Consider the following 20,789-nt stretch of genomic DNA (forward strand, 5'->3'; position numbering starts at 1 on the left):
GATTGTGGCAACAAAAGCAGCCAAATTCCACAGGAAAAACTGCAGACTTAACGACCTGAAGGTGAGTCCTGTAATATTTATTTCATGTTAAAGGTGACTCCTGATATTCTGCTTGAATATTTGGAAAACACGGAATACTGTTATTACCTGTGAATTTTAGTGTTGCAGATTGTTATAATCATATCTTAAAGTTTAAATACATCTCTGCTATATGTACATAAGTACTCAAGGTATCTGAGGGTCAGCTAGGATAAATGAGTGACAACAACTGCTGTTTGGACTGTTCATTGACCTTTCATGTTTTGTTTTCCTAGTGTTAGTTACCTGTTTGCTGGATCAATGTGGATTACTGTATATACACAATCTCATGAGACATGACTAAAATCAAACATATAATGTCTACCAGATAACGAAACAGAATAGCATTAGCCGCTTATTGTATTTTATATTTATAAACCGAAACATTTATTACCCAGGATCTAAACAGGCCACAAGGTAAAATGACTAAGCTAATATTATGCTAGATGAGTGAATAGAAAAATTTGTAGAACTCAGGGAAGGCTGGTATAAAATGGCTAGCAGGGCTAAGCTACCCTGTCTTTTATAGATAAAAAAAGACAATATACAGTACGTATGTTTCATTTTTGGCATCCACATCAGATTATTTGCTGTTAACAAATGTCTTAAGGTTGATTATTTATTCTGACACAGAATGGTAAGATGAAGTGAAGCTGGGGCTGATTTCTTTTTAGCCCATACTGTAGATTCATGCAGCCCATCAGTGTCGGTCGTCTGCATTGCTGACGCATCCGTAACACATCATCAGCAGTGATTTGAGCCTTTTTCCCCCAAAATGTATTTGAAGGTATAACTAGAAGTAGACAGACACACTGTCCAATCAAAATACAAATTACACCAAAGGACAGAAGACCAACCATAAGTTTTTTTTTTGAATGACAGGGTTACAGCTTTTCTGTTTACCATATATGGTATTGGTTCACATGGTATGAACCCAGTAGGGCACTACAAACTTGAAACATGAAGCAAATGCAACTGCCTATCTGCATTTAAATGTGTGTGTGTGTGAAATAGTTTCTTTTTATGCTGTCAGTGAGGTCTTGTTTCTTTGTCAAGCTATTGATAGATGTTAGATTTTAGCCCTCCCCTCTAATATCATGACCAGCCATCACTGGTAGAATCTACTTTGCAAGTGTACTTTTAATGTTAACAGCTTAATGCATATGCGTGGCCATCATGGAAAAACATCTTTAACAGCCAAAAAAAAAAAAAAAAAAAAATCTGAGTTTGGCCAAAATAGGGTTTTTTTGCGTATAACATACTTTGGCACCTCTAGTTCAAGAAACCATAAATATATTTCACCAAAATGGTGTGGAAATGATTTTGAAAAACTGTCAGTCTGCTTAAAGATGTCTAAAACCTTGCTAGCTAAGAGTGATTTCCTCACACAAGTGAATGTCATGTTTTGGTCAAGCTGTTGGATAGTTACACGCCACAGCAAAATGGACACACAGTAAATCTAATCAATTCAGTTTGTAATCAGATAACGGCTGTCAAAATGTCTGTGATACTCTGTAGTGAGTATGTAATTTTTAAATGCAATTTCCTCCCTTTTTACTTTTGGGAGTAATCAGAATTTTATATGCTAAAACCTTACACATGGTTGAAATACATGCCAAAGAGGAACTTATATCAGAACTAGATATCGTAGAAAATGTCAGAATTATCACCAGAAGAAGGGTTTTCCCAGGCCACCACATATGTGGATTATGAAGGGAAGATAATGGCATATACAGCTGTATATTGCAAATTTCTGCCTGTCCTACTGCATACTGTTCATATACTCTATTCATATAACAGCAAGAAACATAAACTTAATTTCACGACAGAAATAAAGGTATTCTATTATATACTTTTTGGATTTATTACCAAATTCTGCAAATCTTATTTGGCTATTTTTGTTTAGCTTCAACAGTCTACATTCAGAAACCTCAGCGCAAACATAAATTAATTTTTTGATATATTAGTGAGTATTTGCGCAGTCTGTGGTATGTCGTTTTTTTTTTTTTTTTTTTACAGTCAATGCACTGATTCAAAACAAATAGACAAAAGAGACAATTATTTGGTTCTATCTCAGGACAAAGCTGCTTAGATGATTTACCCTCAAATATTGCAAACAAATTTTAAAAAAGTATTGTATATGTTTATTTCCTTTTTTTCAAAATCAGTGTAAGCCCAAGAAATTTTCAGAACTTCTTCCTAAAAAATACAAATCACAGTTCATACCATGTTGAGAAATGTGAAATGCAATCAGATCATTCTGTGTACAACTACGTCAGCTGATCAGAGCAAACAGCATCATACGTAATGGTCTTTAGATTTAGAAAGAGGGGATGATACAGATAAGGTCATTCAAAATGTCAATTAAGGCATGTGAATTCTACAATAAATAAAGAAATTTGTTTATGTACATCTGAGGGCTTTAAAAATGTCCAAACTAGGGTGACAAAAAATTGTATTTACATATACAAGTAAAATATTTACACATCCTCATGGATGAATTACATACATGCACTGGTCTCTCATCTTAATCACAGGGATCACTGAACAAAACAACAAAACGAAACAACATTGATGACTAATCTGCAGAGGCGAACAAAAAGAACGAACAGCAAAAACACAAGCATAAAAATAATCCATAACAGAACAAGCAATGAGATATTGCTGGGTTACCGATTTGTATTCAACAGTGTTTCTATTTAAAAAACGTAATCAACTACACGGCCTCATCAGTTTTACAGTTTTCATAGACTTTGGTTTATCAAACCACTGCTGGTGAACGGTTCATCTGAGTGACAAGAGCACCATTTTGAGGTGCTGAACTGATGTTTTACATGGAACAGGAGGTGTTGCTACTTCATTCAGTATTGACAAAAGCCTTTTAAGAATTAGCCATAAATATATGTGTATGACCTGAGGTTTTGGTACTTACACTATATAGCCAAAGGTTTGTGGACACCTGACCTTCACACCCATATGTGGGTCTTCCTCAAACTATTGCCACAGAGTTGGAAGCACACAATTGTATAGGATGTCTTTGTTTGCTGTAGCATTACATTTTCCCTTCAATGGAATTAAGGGGCCCAAGCATGATAGTGCCCCTGTCCACAAAGTGAGGTCTATGAAGACATGGTTTCCCAAGGTTGGAGTGGAAGAACTCGAGTGGCCTTCACAGCCCTGACCTCAACACCACCGAACACTTTTGGGATGCACTGGAACACCGACTGCGCACCAGGTCTCCTCACTCAACATCAGTGCCTGACCTGACAAATGCTCTTGTAGCTGAATGAGCAAATCCCCACAGCCACACTCCAATATCCAGTGGAAAGCCTTCCCAGAAGAGTGGACATTATTATAATAGCAAAGGGGGACTAAATCAGCAAAGGTCTTATGGCCATATAGTGTATACCATATAGTGGTGTGTGAACTAGTATTTACAATGCATTCAAAAATGTAAAACTCCACATACACAATATTTACAACATTTCTTCAGTGAGAATACTCTATTTAACAATACTGCAGTCTTGTCTTACATACACATACCACATATGAGAGGTCAATGATTTTTGAGGTTGCTTTGTTTCCCTGTGTTTCATAGAAGCCTGCAGTGGATGAGCCTGGATGAGCCTGCCCCAGGAATTGCCTCTAAAAAAGTGATTTAGTGTCCTTGGACACAACAACAATCTCTAAACATCCATTCATTGAGCTTGTTCCAGCTTGTTACTGCAGCACCTTCAGATTGTGTAGTCAGTATTAGCATAGATGGTAAAGTTCATAATTCATCATCAAGACTGACAACTTGCCTCTGAAAAAAAAAAAAGAAAATATTAGACTTTCCAAAAGAAATATGCTAGAGATGCTAATACTAATGTTATACTGATAAATCACAATAAAGAGGTTTTGGGTCGTACCGGTGGGTAGGAGTAGCCATCAGAGCTGTAGTTCTTGCAGATGTGAACTTTATCCTCTGTGGTCTTCTGGTAGACTGGATTTTCAAAATGAATGGTGTTGGTGTTTTTCAGCTTCCAGTTCCTCCACAGCAACAAGCCACCAAATCCCAGGAGGCATAAAACCACTTTAGAAGAAGGAAAGTTATTGGCCATATTAAATTATGTAAAGAATACTGCACATACAATTCAGTCTCTTTATAATCTCCAATATATTATGATGTATTTAGTCATACTGACCGAAGGGCAATGCAATGTAAAGAGCCAGCAGTGTAGAAGATTCTTCTCTGACTGTTGCAACAGCACTGTGACTGTCTATAAAAATACCAAAAGTAACATGAGAGAAGTTCACCTATGAACTGACCAAGAAATATGCAGAATCAATGCTCAATTCATAAAATTTCTCTTTCCCCATCTTACCAAAGGTGCTAAAGTTTACTCCGTTTTTCAGATTTGACAATGCAAGCTTGACAGAAATCTAGAAAATGTCATTCCTGTCTATACTGTAACTAATAAATGCGTATTAAAACAATTAAAACCAATATGTCTGACAAGGATTATCATTATTCTCTCTGTTATTGTTTGCATTTTTTTTAAACTCTGTTAGGTATAGCAATAGTTTTTTTTTTTTTGGAACCAGTCAAAGTCAAATCAGTCATGTTATATTAACAAATGTGTAAAATGCCATCCACATACAATCAGTTTATATGCTGATGACTATGATGTTTTACTATGTAATATCCCATGTTGACCCGTCTATCTGTCCATAATCTGTCTAATAACTATGGAAGGGTTCCTGCTTACTATAACAAGGTGTTTATCCATCAAGTGGACAAATGTCTTCTATTATTTTCTATCACACCAGGTACTGCCTAAACAACCTCACCGTAGTTAGACTCTAAACCCTTAAGGGTTCTTTGGAGATCCCTCTGGTGGAACTCATCCCTCTGGTGGAAATCATTACAAGTAGAACCTGTTTACCAGTCTAAGAACACTTAGTTATTCGATGAAGCCTTAAAGAATTCCTTGATTAACACTTTTTTTTCTAAAAGTCTAAAGAGTTTCAATTAAACAATTGAATGCATTCCTTCCATCCATTTCTCTTGCCAATTATAGACCTCCCTTTTTGACTAAAGGAATAGAAAAAGTGGTGATTATACAATTAAAAAGTATTTCTCATGACCTTTATGAGTTCTTTCAGTCCGGCTTTGGTGCAGATCATAGTACTGAATCTGCTCTGCTGAGAGTGATCAGTGACCTCCTGCTGTCTGCTGATTTTGGATAACTCCTTCACCTCACTGCAGCTTTTTATAATAGACAATATGATATATTTCTTTTCCGTCCTTGCTCTACAGACATTACAGGTTTAGACCATACCTGTCTGATAGAATATAGTTTGTTACTTTAGGAAAACAAATATAATCCCCTGCCCTTGCCACTCAACGTGTACCTCAAGGTTCAGTTCTTAGTCCCATCCTTTTACCATATACACGCTACCTGTTGGACAATCTATCCATAGTCATGGTTGTAGCTTTCACTCTCATGCTGCTGACATTCAGTTACATTTAAATGCAAATCAACCCCAGTTTCTAATGATGAGTCTCCCATCATTCAAGCAGTACAGGTATTTACAGAATGCATTTTTGTACAAAATGACACTAATATTATAATCACAAACTTGCAGTGTGAAGTTCATATGTTTTGTGTTTCATCAACTGCATGTCTTTCATTCACCAAAAAAGTGAAAAAATGATGTTCAGAAATCATCTCTTACTTGTCTGTGTGGTCACTTCATAATGAGTGTTGACTGTGGGGGTTTTGGCTCTGGCTGCATCTGTGGGTTGTGTCTTCGCCGCAGTGGTGACGATTGGAACTGAAGTTTTGGTGGTTCTTGGGGCAGATGTTTTTGGTGTAGTATGTGGGGTTATATGAGGGCGGCCTGTGGTGGGAACTTTGGGCTGGACTGGTGGTGCTGTTGTTGGAACAGCTGTCCAAAAGAAAAATTCAGAGTCATGACTCGAAATAACATTAGATGTACTTATATGATTGTTTTCATCTTTTTGTGTCTTACATACTCTCTCAAGACTTTTCTTCAAAACAATGATCTTACCAGGGACACATTTCCTCATATCTTTGTCCAGCATCATGTCATCAGGGCAAGCACATGTGTACTTGGGTGAGAAGACGCTGACCTGTGGTGCAGCCAAGCACAGGAACTCGCAGCCACCATTGTTGAACTTGCACCAATTCACAGCTGGAAAAAGACAACATTATCCAATATGAATGCTGAGCAAAACCACAAAAATAGGTGGACTAATTTCTACTACTTTTGTATGGTACTGTAACCCTGCACTGGATGATGCAGAGGTGTAGGGTTTTGTTCATGTCATATAAATTAGCTGACGCACCACTGGGCTGCTTCAAGTTGTGATACAGCACAATGTCCTCTGGAGATGTGAGGTGTTCTGCTACGTTTGTGATGTCTCCCCCTGTCACACGGTTAGCACTCAGAATAGCATTGTTGCTAACATCAGTCCAGAATACTCGCTCCTGAAGACAGCAAATGAAGTTAATATGCCTATTAATATATCCTCTTAATAACTCCTTATTCCTTTGAACCCCAGAAAAAAACACATTTACAGTCAGGCCCGGATGTATCTGGGCAGTGACATACACCACCACAATGGATTTGAAATAAAACAATCAAGATGTGATCGAAGTGTAGACTTTCAGCTTTATTTTAAGAGGTTCCACAAAAATATGGCATTTACCATTTAGGAATTACAGCCATTTTAAGCAAAGTACTTCCATTTTCAGGGGCTCAAAGGTATTTGGACAAAGTGACATAATTGTAAATATAACCATATATATATATATATATATATATATATATATATATATATATATATATATATATATAGAGTACAATTTAAAAAACTGTTTAAACTGTAATTTCAATAATTTTTACTTTCAACATAACATATAAATAATCTCTGTAATATAACTATGAGTTTTTACTAGTATTTCTAAAATATGGCATAATTTAAATAGACTATAAATAGGATTTTAAATGATAGTCCATGTTCATTAGAGAGATTTAGCCAAGCATCTGTGGTAGCTCGTCTGCAGGGGCAGGTGGGCAAGTGCCCCACTGTATACTGCCTATCAGCCATTCATCAAATGTTAAAGTCCTCATTCACAACTCCATGCATTTTAAATTACATAGAAATGCTAATTACCTCTTTTGAGTGACCAACGATTTTTTAAAAATGTTGTTTGATGGTATAAGCTGATGTTTCATTGATTTGGTCACCTTTCTAGATTGTGGGGCAGCGTGGTCATTGCCCCACTTAGCTCCGTAGAATTATTGTCTCTAGTGGTCAAAATGTGAACTGCAGCTAGTGATAACAGAGGCCCTTTGGAGCAGGATGGGGAGTTACTAGGATTGATTGGATTGGGCTAGTTTAAAAATATTCCACAGGTGACAAGATCTTATTTTTTAATAACAAATAATCAGAATTAAATCGAATACAAGTGAAAGTGTACGTTCATACAGTGTGTCTAACGTGTCTCCTTTTTCCAATGCTTTTTTTTTTAGCTAGTTTCAAGTCTTTTGTGTGGATTTTGAGACGTAGCTATGTTGGAAATTTAGGTAAAACCTGGAAACCCTGGTTAATGATATTAGCCCTACTATGTTCATCTTGCACATGGGAAATCTGCTAAAAGTGAGCTTCTAGACTGTATGCTGGATGACTGTATGCTGTCTTCTACAGGGTAGCCTATTTGTAGCCTTTGTTTGAGGCTATGCTATTATTAATGTCATCTAAAATTCAATTAAACTCACCTCAAACACTGTGACACTAAGTGGATGTGCCAGTCGGCCCTGGTCTAGAATGAGTGTACGACGGCCACCTCCCTGCACATCAATACTGGCGAGGGTATGCAGTTTAGAGTCCACCCAGTACAGACGCTGGTTCAACAGATCTAAACACAGGGGAAGGAAAAGAAACAGGTCAAACCACATTCATCAAATACATCCATGCCCATGCTATCAAGGTGCGCAGGACTACGTGAGGAAAAAGTTCTTACCAAGAGTTATCCCATTGGGCCAGACAATGTTATCAGACACCAAAGTGCTGCGATCAACTCCATTCAGGCCGCCCCTCTCAATTTTAGCAGGCGTACCCCAGTCAGTCCAGTACACAAAACTAGGCAGTATAACAAATTTAGACATACAAGATTAGACTAAACCAGCATAGTTAGTAAAATGAAACATGTACTTTAAGCTTCAAGTTTGTGACTCACTTCTTAATTGGGTCAACCACAATAGCTCTTGGCTTGGTCAGGTCTTTTCCAAAGAGCGTCTTGCGCTTCTTTCCATCTGCTGTGGCTACAGAGATGGCACCACGTACACTATCTGTCCAGTAGATATTACCATGGATCCAGTCCACTGCAAGCCCCTCGGGTGCACCCAAGCCAGAGTCAATCACAGTGCTATGCTGAGATGAGTCTAACGCTGCATCCATGGGAGCTCTAGAAAATACAGAGCAGTCTATACATAATGAGGCAAATCTTGTGTTGCTTTGTCTCTCTGTAACACCTGACAAGGAGTGAAGGCAAATAGTGACCAATCAATCTGATATACTTAGAACAAAAATATCAGAAAGAATTGGTCACAGATATTAAAATGAGAAGATCCAAAATCTGAACATGAGATGATACAAAGAAGGTTGAAGCCAAAGGGTGTGTATATAAATCATTAGATAATATTTATATCACATTCATAAAGGGAAATGCAAACATTTAACCTTTATCACTTAGCATAGCATACACTATGTGATCTATTCGTTACTTGACTATTATTTTTGTTACATTTGATAATGAGAAACTATCTGCGAAACATAACATACTTATACTTAGCTAAACAAAAAATGGTCTTCATTTTGTAATGTCAATTTTTCTTCAAATTGGTCTTCATTCTGTCGTTATGCACAAACTTTTGCACTCACTTTTGCTTTCTTAATGAAAGAACCTCTTGTCCTACTGGATCAGTCAATAGAAGATCAGAGTTACATGAATGAACCCCCAATTTATTAGATTATTACCTATAAATTTTCTTGAGGGACAGATCAGACCAGAAGATCTCCTTGTTGGCGATGTCCATGTCCAGTGCTACTATGTTTTTCTGACGTGAGATGACTTGCGTGTACTCACTCTTATCCAGAGTCATCTTCCTCACCTCGTGGCGGTTAGTGAAAAATAGATAGGCTACAGTTCCTGAGCAAGATTGAGAAAGCCATCTTAGACCAAGACTTTAACAAACAACAAAACAGGCTGAAATGAGTGATACACGGTGCAGCCTAGAGCTTGAACACGTACCAATAGCTTTGCAGGCTTTGGTTGCTGGATCTACTTGGTAACCTTCAGCACACTCACACTTGTAGCTGCCCACCTGATTCACACAGATTTGACTGCATGTGTCCCCATTGGCACACTCATCAATATCTGTGTGATGAAAAAGCGGGCCAGAGGGTAGAACCTAATATTCATGTGCGGGTGGTTTGAACAGAGCAATTCCCAAATCTTCACTGTCTTACCTTCACAGCGTTTCTTGTCTACCAAGAGGAATCCACTGGGGCACAAGCACTCGTAGCCAATCTTTAGGTCATTACAGATATGAGAGCAGCCACCATTGTTGTACAGACACTCGTTAGAATCTGTCAGGATGAAAGACATTGTTACCAAAACACACAGTAAGTAACCACACAACAGTTTCAGGTGTGGATTTATTAGAGGGTTGTTACTCACCACACTCACGCAGTGGCTCATCGGACCAATCCCTACAATCACGCCGCTTGTCGCAAACTTTGTCCATGCTGATGCATTCACCGCTGCGACACTGAAACCTGGATGGTGCTTCACAATGGGTTGCTGAAAAAAGTCGTCATGATACAGCCATCTTAACACACTGTACTCATATTGCAGCTATAGCTTCAGAGCTTTTTTCAGAAATAGAGCATTTTTTCCAAGAGTAAAGACTCACAATTGACACAGCCCAGTTCATCACTCATATCCTGACAGTCATACACCTGGTTACACTGGCGGCTCCCGTGGATACATGATCCATCACCACAGCGGAACTCATCTGGCCGGCATGTGGATACGGCTGTGCAAATACAAAACCTTCAAGCTACTCTACTTAAAACTCCTTCCACACATGAACATCTACAACAACATATCATCATATAGCTTTTCCAACTGTTATTTGGCAGGACAAAAAAAAGGTTTTTGACTTACCGCAGTCTTTCTCATCTGATTGATCGGGGCAGTCGGGATCTCCGTCACATCTCCAGGGGTTTGGAATACATTCCCCAATGCCACAATGGAACTCCATATTGGAGCAGGGCCTACTGGGAGATGGAGAAGGTCGGTGGCCGCAGTTCTGAGGCCACTCGTCTGAACCATCTGCACAATCAGTATCTCCGTCACAGGCCCACAGGCGCGGCAGGCACACTGAGTTGTTGCAGCGAAAAGCAGTCGAGCTGCAGGTAGTGGGCTGACACTGCGCTTCATCACTGCCGTCATCACAGTCAGCATCTTCATCACAGACGAAAGCCTGAGACACACACTGACCATTGCTGCAGCGGAATTCACCATTCAGACACTGTCTGGGACCTGTAAAAGAAGCGAAGAAGAGAATAAAGACGTTTTAGACATATTTAGTCTATCACAATGTTATTATTACAGGTTAACATGAAGCATCACTCACTGCAGCCGGCTTCATCGGCTCCGTTCTCACAGTCTGCCTTGCCATCACATTTCCAGCTGTTAGGCACACACTGGTTTAACCGTCCACCACAGCGGAACTCACTGGGTTTGCATGTCTTTGCCACTGAGAGCAATGAACAGAATGCGAGATTAGTGTTAACACAAATGTCTTTTGTATCCTATACCACCAAACTTTGTTGCTCTGACAAATTACAAATTTGTGAGTATCTGCATGTTAATGAGCTACTCACTGCAGGAAGCAGGGAGCTCATCAGTGCCATCACCGCAGTCATCTGTACCATCACATATCCATCTCATCGTAATACACTTCCCATTGCCGCACTGGAAATTCCTTGAGCCGCAGGGTCCAACCTCTGCAAAACAAGAAGATATTTAATACGATTTTTAATTCAGTTTCAATTTACGTTTTATTTTTTTTAACAATGGACATTGTCACAAAGCAGGTTTACAGAAATCCAGATGGCAGGCTTTGATCCCTAGTGAGTAAGCCAGAGGTGACCATGGCAAGGAGAATCTCATTGAGACAACATGAGGGAGAAACCTTGAGAGGAATCGGACTCAAAAGGGAACCCATCCTCTTCTGTGACACCAGATAGTGGGATTAAAAATAATTACTCTTCCACAATTATATCCTATAAAGGCAAATAGTATGAAGTGTGTTCAAAGGATGGTCAGTATGAGAATATGGTGAGTAGGAATAAATGAGATGAGCACAGCAGTCTTTATGATTACAGCAGTAGTTATTAGGTCTACAGTATCCATGTTAGCTTTTCACTGAAGCAAGGGTGAGACATGGGCATAAACTGTATTTGCAAACTTGAGGATATCTATGTGGGACCATCCACAACAACAGAAAGTAATTCACAAGTGTAAGAGTTACAATATGAACTGTGTTGTCTGGCAAAGTATTTTTAAAACCATCGCTTGACACAGATCCTTTTAACTTGATGAAAACTATACTATTAACATTACCTAAGGTCAGGAGAAAGACAGATTTCATTAGCTTTTAGCACACATCCAGCAAGTATTTGTTCATAAACAAGCAAAGAAACAAACACAAAAAGAACTTCATAACTTTTTTGTGTGCCGACAGCCAACAGATTCAATTCTGACCGCCACAAGCAACTGTTAAAGTCAATGCCTTTATAAAACCAGTTTTGCATGATTATGACACACCTTATTGTATTTCATATCAAGTCAAGTCAAGTGGAGTTTATTGTCATTTCAACCATATACAGCCAGTTAGTACATAGTGAAACGAAACAACGTTCCTTCAGGACCAATGTGCTACATAAGACATACACAGAACAACACAGAACTACAAGAGACTATATAAATTTATACATAAAGTGCACAAGTGCAAACATGTGCAGACAGCAGAAGACAGTACAATGACTACTGGGATAGACAATGGGCACAGTAAGTCCCAGTGCAGCGCTGACCAGTACACAGTACTATTAGAAAGTGAATCCAGTGACAATAGTGCAAAAAGAGTACAATATAAGTTGCTGAAATAGGTGTAAACATAACAAGTAGCAGCCTATGTACAGTATAATAAATATTGTAGCAGCATAATGTAATGTGCAAAAATTTGCAAAGAGGATGGAGGATGCACAGTTGTGTGTGTGTGTGTGTGTTCTTTCAGTCCAGTTTCATTCTGTGCAACTGGTGTGATCAAACCAGTTGTAATCAAAGATTTAGAATCAAGATCTGGTTAAACTAGTTTGAGTACAACTGGTTTGAAGTGTTTTTTTAGATCCTGTTTCCATATTGTCAGTGGTGTTACTTTATCCCCATTACTTTTTTCCCATATTCTCCCTATGAGTTTTCTCCATATTCTCTGGCTTCCTCTCACTGTCCAGAAAAATCCTAAATTTCCCCTAGGTGTGAATAAGTGTGTGAATATGTGTGTGCAAGGTGCTCTACAACGGACAAGCATCTCATTCAGGGTGTACTCCTAGTTTACGCCTAGTGTTCCTGGGATAGGCTCCGGATTACCAAAAATCAATGAAAGATGATCCCACGCGTATTACTGCCATTAGAAGTAAAAAGAATACATCAGGGTCTTTATACAGTGAAGAATAGTGATTGGACAATAGTGATAGTTTGAACCATAGCCAACAAAATATGAAGCTGAATGATTAACTGTCATTACTCTCAGATCTACTCTAATGATCTCAGTCTGCTTGTTCAAACCAAAAAAAAAAAAAAGTCACAATGTGACATTTCTTCCCAACCCCCAACTTTTAACTAAGCTGAGTTAGTTACGCACAGTCCTGCATCCAATAGGATGTCAGTGGATGGATGACACTTTGGGAATTTCTTTCTAGTGCCAATGCACATTTGACAGCATGGTCACCTGTTTGTGACATGACCCAAAGGGGAGGGATATAACAGATCACACCACTGTTGGCCGACTTGGTTAAGTGCACACAAAAGTATGTTATGGATACAAAAGGAAAAAGAGAGTAAAAAGAGCCATTCATAATTTATTATGCCTGTATAACATTGACAATTTGCCTACTGACAAACAAAATTCAAGTACTATACAGAGTATCACTCACTCACTAAGCCTCGTATACAATCAATGGTAAACCAATCTGATCATTAATTCCTCTAATCTCTTGCACACCAAAGACAGAAGGGGTTTAGAGGATTATGTATGCACATAGGTTACTCTTTTTGTCATGCAAAGTGGAATCCTGTGTATTTAGAACTGGCTAAAATCCGCCCTTTGCATTTCACCTCACGACATAGGGGAAAGCTTCACACCTGACACACTGTTCTAGTATGGATTTTCTGCCAACACATTCTCTGTGATAACTTGTTAAACTGATATTATTCTGGAACTCATCCATTTGATAAGACGCTGTGAATGAGAGCCACAGTCAGTCTGACGTCAGTAAATGTTCCTTTTAGTGTTCAATTTGTTTAATTGCTCCATCTGTACTGGATTCAGCAGTGTACAGACATGTCTATATTCTCATGGAGAATTGCTTAAGTAGTCTTAAGGAGCTAGGACACAATTAAATATGTTGCTGCCATTTTTTAAGTATTTGAGAATATTTATTATGGCACCACACAAAATCTTTCATCTGTACCAACAAAGACTGCATAGGAACAATAATGGTGCCCATGAATCATAACTGAGTTCTGTTAAAATGAAAATATGATTTAATGCACATCAGAATGATAGTGCAGGACAAATCAAATTACTGAAAACTGGTGGTTTACATATAGGCATGTTCAAGCTTTGAGAAACCAGATATTTAAATTAAAGGTAATCCAAATCCTTAGACGTCTGCTCAAAACTAAAAAAATGGCTACTGTACTAGATTCCACAAGAAAAACGGGTCTGAGTCAACATTGTAATAATGCAACATACAGTGTCCAGCAGTACACAGTGTGGAGCAGTACAGTAGAAGCAAAACTACTGGGAAACTAAACAGTGGTCATCTCAGCCATCCAGATTTGGAGACCCCACAGGAAAAAGGCCCCTCTATTGTGCACCATAAATCTGGAAAAGTGGGCAGGTCATGACATGTTCGTAAAATGTTCCTGGCATTCTCCATGCATTTTCAGAAACATAATAAAGAGGGAATTCCTGGAAAAGTGGTAGGGGGCGAACATACTATGGAGTGCTGCTCTTTAGGCAGCCTCTACAGGCACAGCCCAGATACACAGAACTCCAGCTCCTGGAACTGAACAAAGGGATGTGGGATTGAGCTGAATAAGTGGGCAGATACTCTGCAGAGTTTTTAGGCTTTTTTTTTTTTTTTAGACTTTATTCTATATATGTTCACACTGATAAGATTTTTTAGCACTGCCCATTTTAATTTTATACTATCTATCATTAGCAATTTGTCACAGAATAACTGTTTACTGAACAGACACATGGGCGGTCACAGTCATTATTCTGCATGCTAAAAAATGGCGCATGCGCGTTATGTGTGTCGAGGGTCTGGGATTTGTCTGTGTGTGTGGGTGTGTGTGTGTAGAGCTCTGCAGAGTGATGCAACATTAATAAACCTGTTATACGAGCTATTAACCTATACAGGAGATTTTGCCAAGGATAACTGCCACTTGCCACTGTGTTAGAGACTGATTACTTACAGATATAACTTACATTTCAGGGAAACAAAGACTGCAAAGAGTATTTAAAGAAAAACTGGAAATTATTTATTGTTTAGGAAAGAGCATATTTTCTACAGAGTGTAATAAATTATAAATGTTGCTTACACTAACAATAAAATAATGGTCTTACCTGTTTGAACTGGGCATGTTAAATATATCAGGAAGAACAAAAATAAAGTCTTTTCCATAGTTTCCTAATAAAGTGTCAGCAGCCTCTCCGCGCTTGCTCCACGTTATGTTTACGATAATTATTAAAAATAGTTTTTCGTAGACCTATGTTCTGTGGGTTATTTTTAAGTATTTTAATTTTTAAAAGTAGCTACTAAACTCACAATTATTAGTACGACAAAATATAGTGCGCTTTTACTCGCCAGTGCCGGTACTAGATTTTGTGTTATGCTGAAATCAGTTAAATTTGAATGGGGTTGTAGAGTGGGCGGGGCTTCACCACGGAGAGGCGGGGTTGGGTGGTGTGATTTTTGAGGTGCACTGTTTTCATTTGGAGGGGGCGTGTCCTGAGCGGCCACCCCAACAGCGTAGACCCACCCAGTTTAACATAGCAGACAAGAATTCTATCAGTACTACTGATAATCTAATCTAATATAATATAATATAATATAATATAATATAATATAATATAACAGAGGGCCTACACACATTTGCATGTTTTAAACTATGCTGAAAAAATATTTAAAAATTCAATTTAGAAAACAAAATTAAACATATATTGATTGTAAAATATCTGTATCTGTGTCTCACATAATGCATGGATCAGCAATGACACCTGTATACCACATTTCCTTACAGTAAATATTGATTTATTTTATTTTATTTTATTTATGTTTTAGCACTGCAATGTCTTCTACTCATAAACACTGAGATGAGACACTTAGTGGCATTAAAGCCATGTGGCCTTGACTAGTAAGGTGTGTGCAAATAAGATGAGCAAAGGTAACCGGAAGCGCAAAGTCACAAAGGCACCATCATCACATATTGCATCATGCTATCTGTTGCAGTTGTCTGCAGACTGTATTTTTTAAGATCAAAAGGGTCTGAGCAGCTCAGTGCTTCCAAAATTTCCAGTATATACATGAGCTGGCACAGTACAGAACACAATGAATCTAACACTTTTCCCTTAACACAGCAAGAGAATGCTTCCTGTGGTTTAGTGTCCAAACATTTTATTTTTTGTCTTTTTTTTTTTTTTTTTCCCCAGAGCTCACTGGTTCATTGATCATGGCTTAAGAGGTTTTGAAATGGAGAAGGAAAATGTTGGAAAGAGTGCGCAGCCTTCAAAATCTCTCTCTAAAAAAAAAAAAAGTCACTATAAATAGAAAATTAGACATGAGGATTTCACCATCCCCACTCATTATTAAGATGCTGTATCATGTTTGGTTGTATATTACTTCCACACATTGCTCATTTCAGCATTTTTGTATTTTTTGTAACATTTACCATGCAAAGCAATGACTGGAGCTAAATAAATGAATAACAGATTCGGTCTCATATTTTCATTTGGTCTTTCAGTGAAATATTCTTAAAATGCCAGTAAAAAGAGCTCAAAACTCAAAAAAAAGAAAAAACATGTATGTGATATGCAACACCACCAACATAGGAAATAATATAATCCCCTGAAGAATTCCAGAGTGATCTAACACACCATGGTGAGCTACTGGGAAACAGGAAAATACACACTTTCATATCCTTTTATATCATGTCTGCATTTTATTACAAGACACTAGTGCTGATCATCTTAATATCTAAGACTAAGGCAAAACAAGAAAAAAAGACATTTTTTAGCAATTCCTGTTGTCTCAGCACACAGAAATCATATGTAGACAGCAGAAGATCCATTCCACTGTGAAGGCTTGGAGTGAAGCCTGATTGATGGTCTTCTAGAAGATGCACCTATCAGTGAATCCTATTTGATGTAGATTGAAACGGATTAAACTGTCACCTTCCTGCTCTGAAGAGCAAAAACAGAAGCATGGCATGGATCAAGTAGAGTAGCTCTTCCTTTATCAGGATTTCTTGCTGGTGATCCACAGAGTTACGTTTCTTTAGCACAATTTACAGGACATGTGTATGTCTTTGTCCTCCACTGAAAGCAGTTTGGAGACAGAGCCAGTTTTATTACACTTTTGAAGGATTGTAATTGTAGGTCAGGAGGTTAACATGGATTAGTTTAAAGCGATAATGACAGATGCTGCTTGTGACCAGTATCTTGATTGCACTTATTAATAAATTTGAGTGTAATTACCACTTCTACTGTACCGGAGCAAAGGTTTCAGAGACTCATTAAATCTAACAACTCTTATTCCTAATGTGTTTACTTGGTACAGTTAATATATGATTAGCCAGCAGGTGTTTTATTTCAGTTGTGAAACTGAGGCACTTCTTTGTAGGTTAAAAAGTTAACATGGTTTCCTTTAAACACATGATGGCAGATGTGACCATACCACTGAGTTGAATAAACTGGTTATTTTTTGTCTGTATAAAAGAAAACCTTCATAATTTCTTCAGTGTCCTAATCTGCAGTGATTTTAGTGATGAATATCTGCCTAGGAAACCTATATATAAAAAGAGAAAATATAAAGCACTCTCTGTGGTAGAGTACTAACCATATCGGAAACCCTAACTAATAAAATTCCTGTTCGGTTTGACTTCACTGATTCAATAAATGAATGAATGAAATAAAAAAATTCTCTGAATAAATTGTTTGAGTAAACATAGGGCGCAAAAGACAAGCTGGTTTAGATGTAGGCTGACTGTCCTGATTGTAGGCCTGAAAATATACCTGGCACAATGAAATTTAAAGCTGGAGCTAATCTAATATGAATTATATTTCTTCAAAGAAAACCAAACACGGTTTACATGCAAAAGGCCTCCTATGCGACACGGTTTGTCATTAATACTTAGATGGCAAACAGCATCAAGCTTTTACAATGATCTTTTGTGTGACATGTGATCAGATGATCTTTTAATGCTGCAAGTGCAACTTTTGCTTTTCCCATCTTTCTGCATCTAATATCACTGTATTAAATTTGACTGATACAGTGTTTCTCTGACGAGCATAATAAACCCTTCAGAGTGAGCTTGATTAATGAAGATTCAGGTAGCACACTAGCTTTCAGTGTGGGTAAGTTACAGTTCACAGTAATGTGTACATATAAGAGATGAAAAGGAGTATTGACCTTCATGTGAAAGTGGAACAGCTGGTGTAAGCTGGATAAGGCTACTTTAGAGGACCTTAGATAAAAATTAGTGTGTTCTGTCATCTCCACATGTGTGTTAGCAGTTCTACATGGCGGGGAAAAATTATCAGATTGCACTGCTACCATCCTTTTTTTTGTGTGTGTGTAAGATATCACAGATCATCAGTATCAAAGTACTACTACTGGTCACTTGAAACAATAGGTTTAATCCAAATCTCAGTTACTCGATAATGTGCTCTGTTGGCGGAAGGTTCAGTATCCAATAAATATCCAGAATTTTATTGTACAAATTTGACTAAGGAGCCTAATATTTTAATGGATTCATCATGTTCATGCTATAAAGCTGATAGGCTCTGTGGAATTTATTTTACAGGTAAAGGGATCTCTGACTGGCAAACATTTAAAGCCCCATGCTTTACACAGCTGCTTTCTCAATTTCCTTTTGGCTCAGAGCACCATCTAGTGTCAAATGAGAGAACAATCATTTAGAAAAGAAAGGCATAACAGAAACAGGGCAAAGCCACGAGGATAACGTAGCTCCAGGTAACCACCCGAGATGTTTTCTATAAAATCTGCCTCAGACCACATCCACTTCTGAGGAAGTGTCGTAAAGTCAGGCAAATGTAGTCTCGCCTGTAATCTTGATAAACAAATAAATACATAAATAAATAAATAAATTCCACATCATAGGGATGATAATATAGTTACACATTCAGCCAAAATTTGTAAACCATTTCAGCCATTTTTTAAAATGGTTTATTTCAAATTCAGGTTAAAGAGTAGAGCCGGTACAGCGGTAACGCATTTACACAGGCTAATGTTAGCATTTCGTGAGCAGGTTTAGAGAATGTTCCTTTAACGTTCTGGTAAACTTTAAACATTAACCAGGGATGGTTCAGAGAACCGCATACTTTCAAATGAACAATAACTCACTAATAACCAAGACTAAATTCGATTAAAATACTATTTCACACTAATATAAATTATGAATAACCGAATTCTAATTACTATTAAACCACTATCAACGAAACCAGCTAAGATGCAGTAAAATAGAAAATTATCGCTGTTATTCACAAACGCCAAAAAAGCTAAACCAGCTGGAACAACAACCACCACAACTACCACCACAACAACAACAACAACCACAACAACAACAACAACCACAACCACAACAACAACAACCATAACAACAACGTTCTCTTTAAATTTGAATAGTCGCGAGACGACAGGCGCGCGCCTACAGGTAGGCAACACTGCCATTTTATTTTATATTTAAATATAATCACGGAAATCTCTAGCCTATTTATTCATTGTTGGAACTGCAGAATAGACAGTCACGTCTGAAATACAGAATATTTGTTGATCCTGAAAATTACTGAACCTAAAAGCAAGCTTTGTCGTACTTTGAGAACGTTATGGGAATGGTTAGATTGCAGTTACAAAGCAGTACCAAAAAGCAACATTTGGTAAACGTTCCTTGTCGGTTGTTATGCAAACCATAAGTGAACACTGTGTTAAAGTTCCCAGAAGGTTTAGGGAACAAACAGCAACCAGAACAGTACATTCCCAGAACGCTATGAAACGGTTCTCTGCATGTGCTGAATGGCCGTCCAGTGATGTTTTGTAATTACTTAATATTTTCCAAGTTATCCTCAGAGGTACACACAGAGTAATGAATGCATGACGATGTAACATGGATTTATCCTGATATATATGTAAGCTGACAGCATTTTTGTGTAGTGTTAGTTATTATTGGGCTGCTTTGCCAGTGCAGTTGTAACACAGGACTCCTTTTGGTTTCAGTGAAAATGTAGGGATCTGATCATTTTTGCCCAGCCATGTAGAACTGCTAACACACATGTGGAGATGACAGAACACACTAATTTTTATCTAAGGTCTTCTAAAGTAGCCTTATCCAGCTTACACCAGCTGTTCCACTTTCACATGAAGGTCAATACTCCTTTTCATCTCTTATATGTACACATTACTGTGAACTGTAACTTACCCACACTGAAAGCTAGGGTGCTACCTGAATCTTCATTAATCAAGCTCACTCTGAAGGGTTTATTATGCTCGTCAGAGAAACACTGTATCAGTCAAATTTAATACAGTGATATTAGATGCAGAAAGATGGGAAAAGCAAAAGTTGCACTTGCAGCATTAAAAGATCGTCTGATCACATGTCACTGACTATTTGGGTAAACTTGCACTTGATAAAAGAATGCAAACATGCATGATGATATATGGGAAGTATGAACACTGTAATTGAAATCACTCAATCCAAAAAAAATTACAGTTGTAGACTCTCCCCTACTCGAGGTAACCACTGGGACTGGGATCCCGCAGGACCCAACAAGTCGATTTTTATTCTAAGATATGAAGCTCGCTGTACACAGAAGGGCCACGTTGGGGAGTATACTGCAAGCAACACATTTACAGTGTCCATTCGTTCATCTACAGCATAAGCTTTATCCTGGTCAGAGTCCTGACCAAATGTTTGGTTTTGCCGTCTGATATGTGCAGTACAAAACCGTACACAGGTCAAGATCTTCTTAGGAATGATGTGAATTTTCATGAATTGGCATTTAAACTTTTGTTTGCATTATTACCCATTGCAGGAAATTTC

General features: G+C 38.0%; 1 protein-coding gene across 1 annotated transcript; it reads right to left on the bottom strand.

The window, feature by feature from the left end:
- Nucleotides 1-2,212: 2,212 nt before the first annotated feature.
- ldlra (low density lipoprotein receptor a) lies at nt 2,213-15,344 on the bottom strand. The gene is made up of 18 exons (XM_026915997.3): nt 15,079-15,344; nt 11,045-11,167; nt 10,795-10,917; nt 10,323-10,700; nt 10,069-10,191; nt 9,834-9,956; nt 9,623-9,742; nt 9,405-9,530; nt 9,131-9,302; nt 8,331-8,558; nt 8,115-8,233; nt 7,870-8,009; nt 6,434-6,575; nt 6,136-6,279; nt 5,800-6,012; nt 4,266-4,340; nt 3,990-4,153; nt 2,213-3,883 (listed from the first exon to the last, which is right to left on the bottom strand). The coding sequence occupies exons 1-18, from the start codon at nt 15,134-15,136 to the stop codon at nt 3,851-3,853; spliced, it is 2,604 nt and encodes an 867-aa protein (XP_026771798.3). The 5' UTR covers nt 15,137-15,344; the 3' UTR covers nt 2,213-3,850.
- Between the last annotated feature and the right edge of the window lie 5,445 nt (nt 15,345-20,789).

The sequence above is a fragment of the Pangasianodon hypophthalmus genome, chromosome 13 (assembly GCF_027358585.1).
Source record: "Pangasianodon hypophthalmus isolate fPanHyp1 chromosome 13, fPanHyp1.pri, whole genome shotgun sequence".
In the NCBI taxonomy this organism is placed as follows: domain Eukaryota; kingdom Metazoa; phylum Chordata; class Actinopteri; order Siluriformes; family Pangasiidae; genus Pangasianodon; species Pangasianodon hypophthalmus.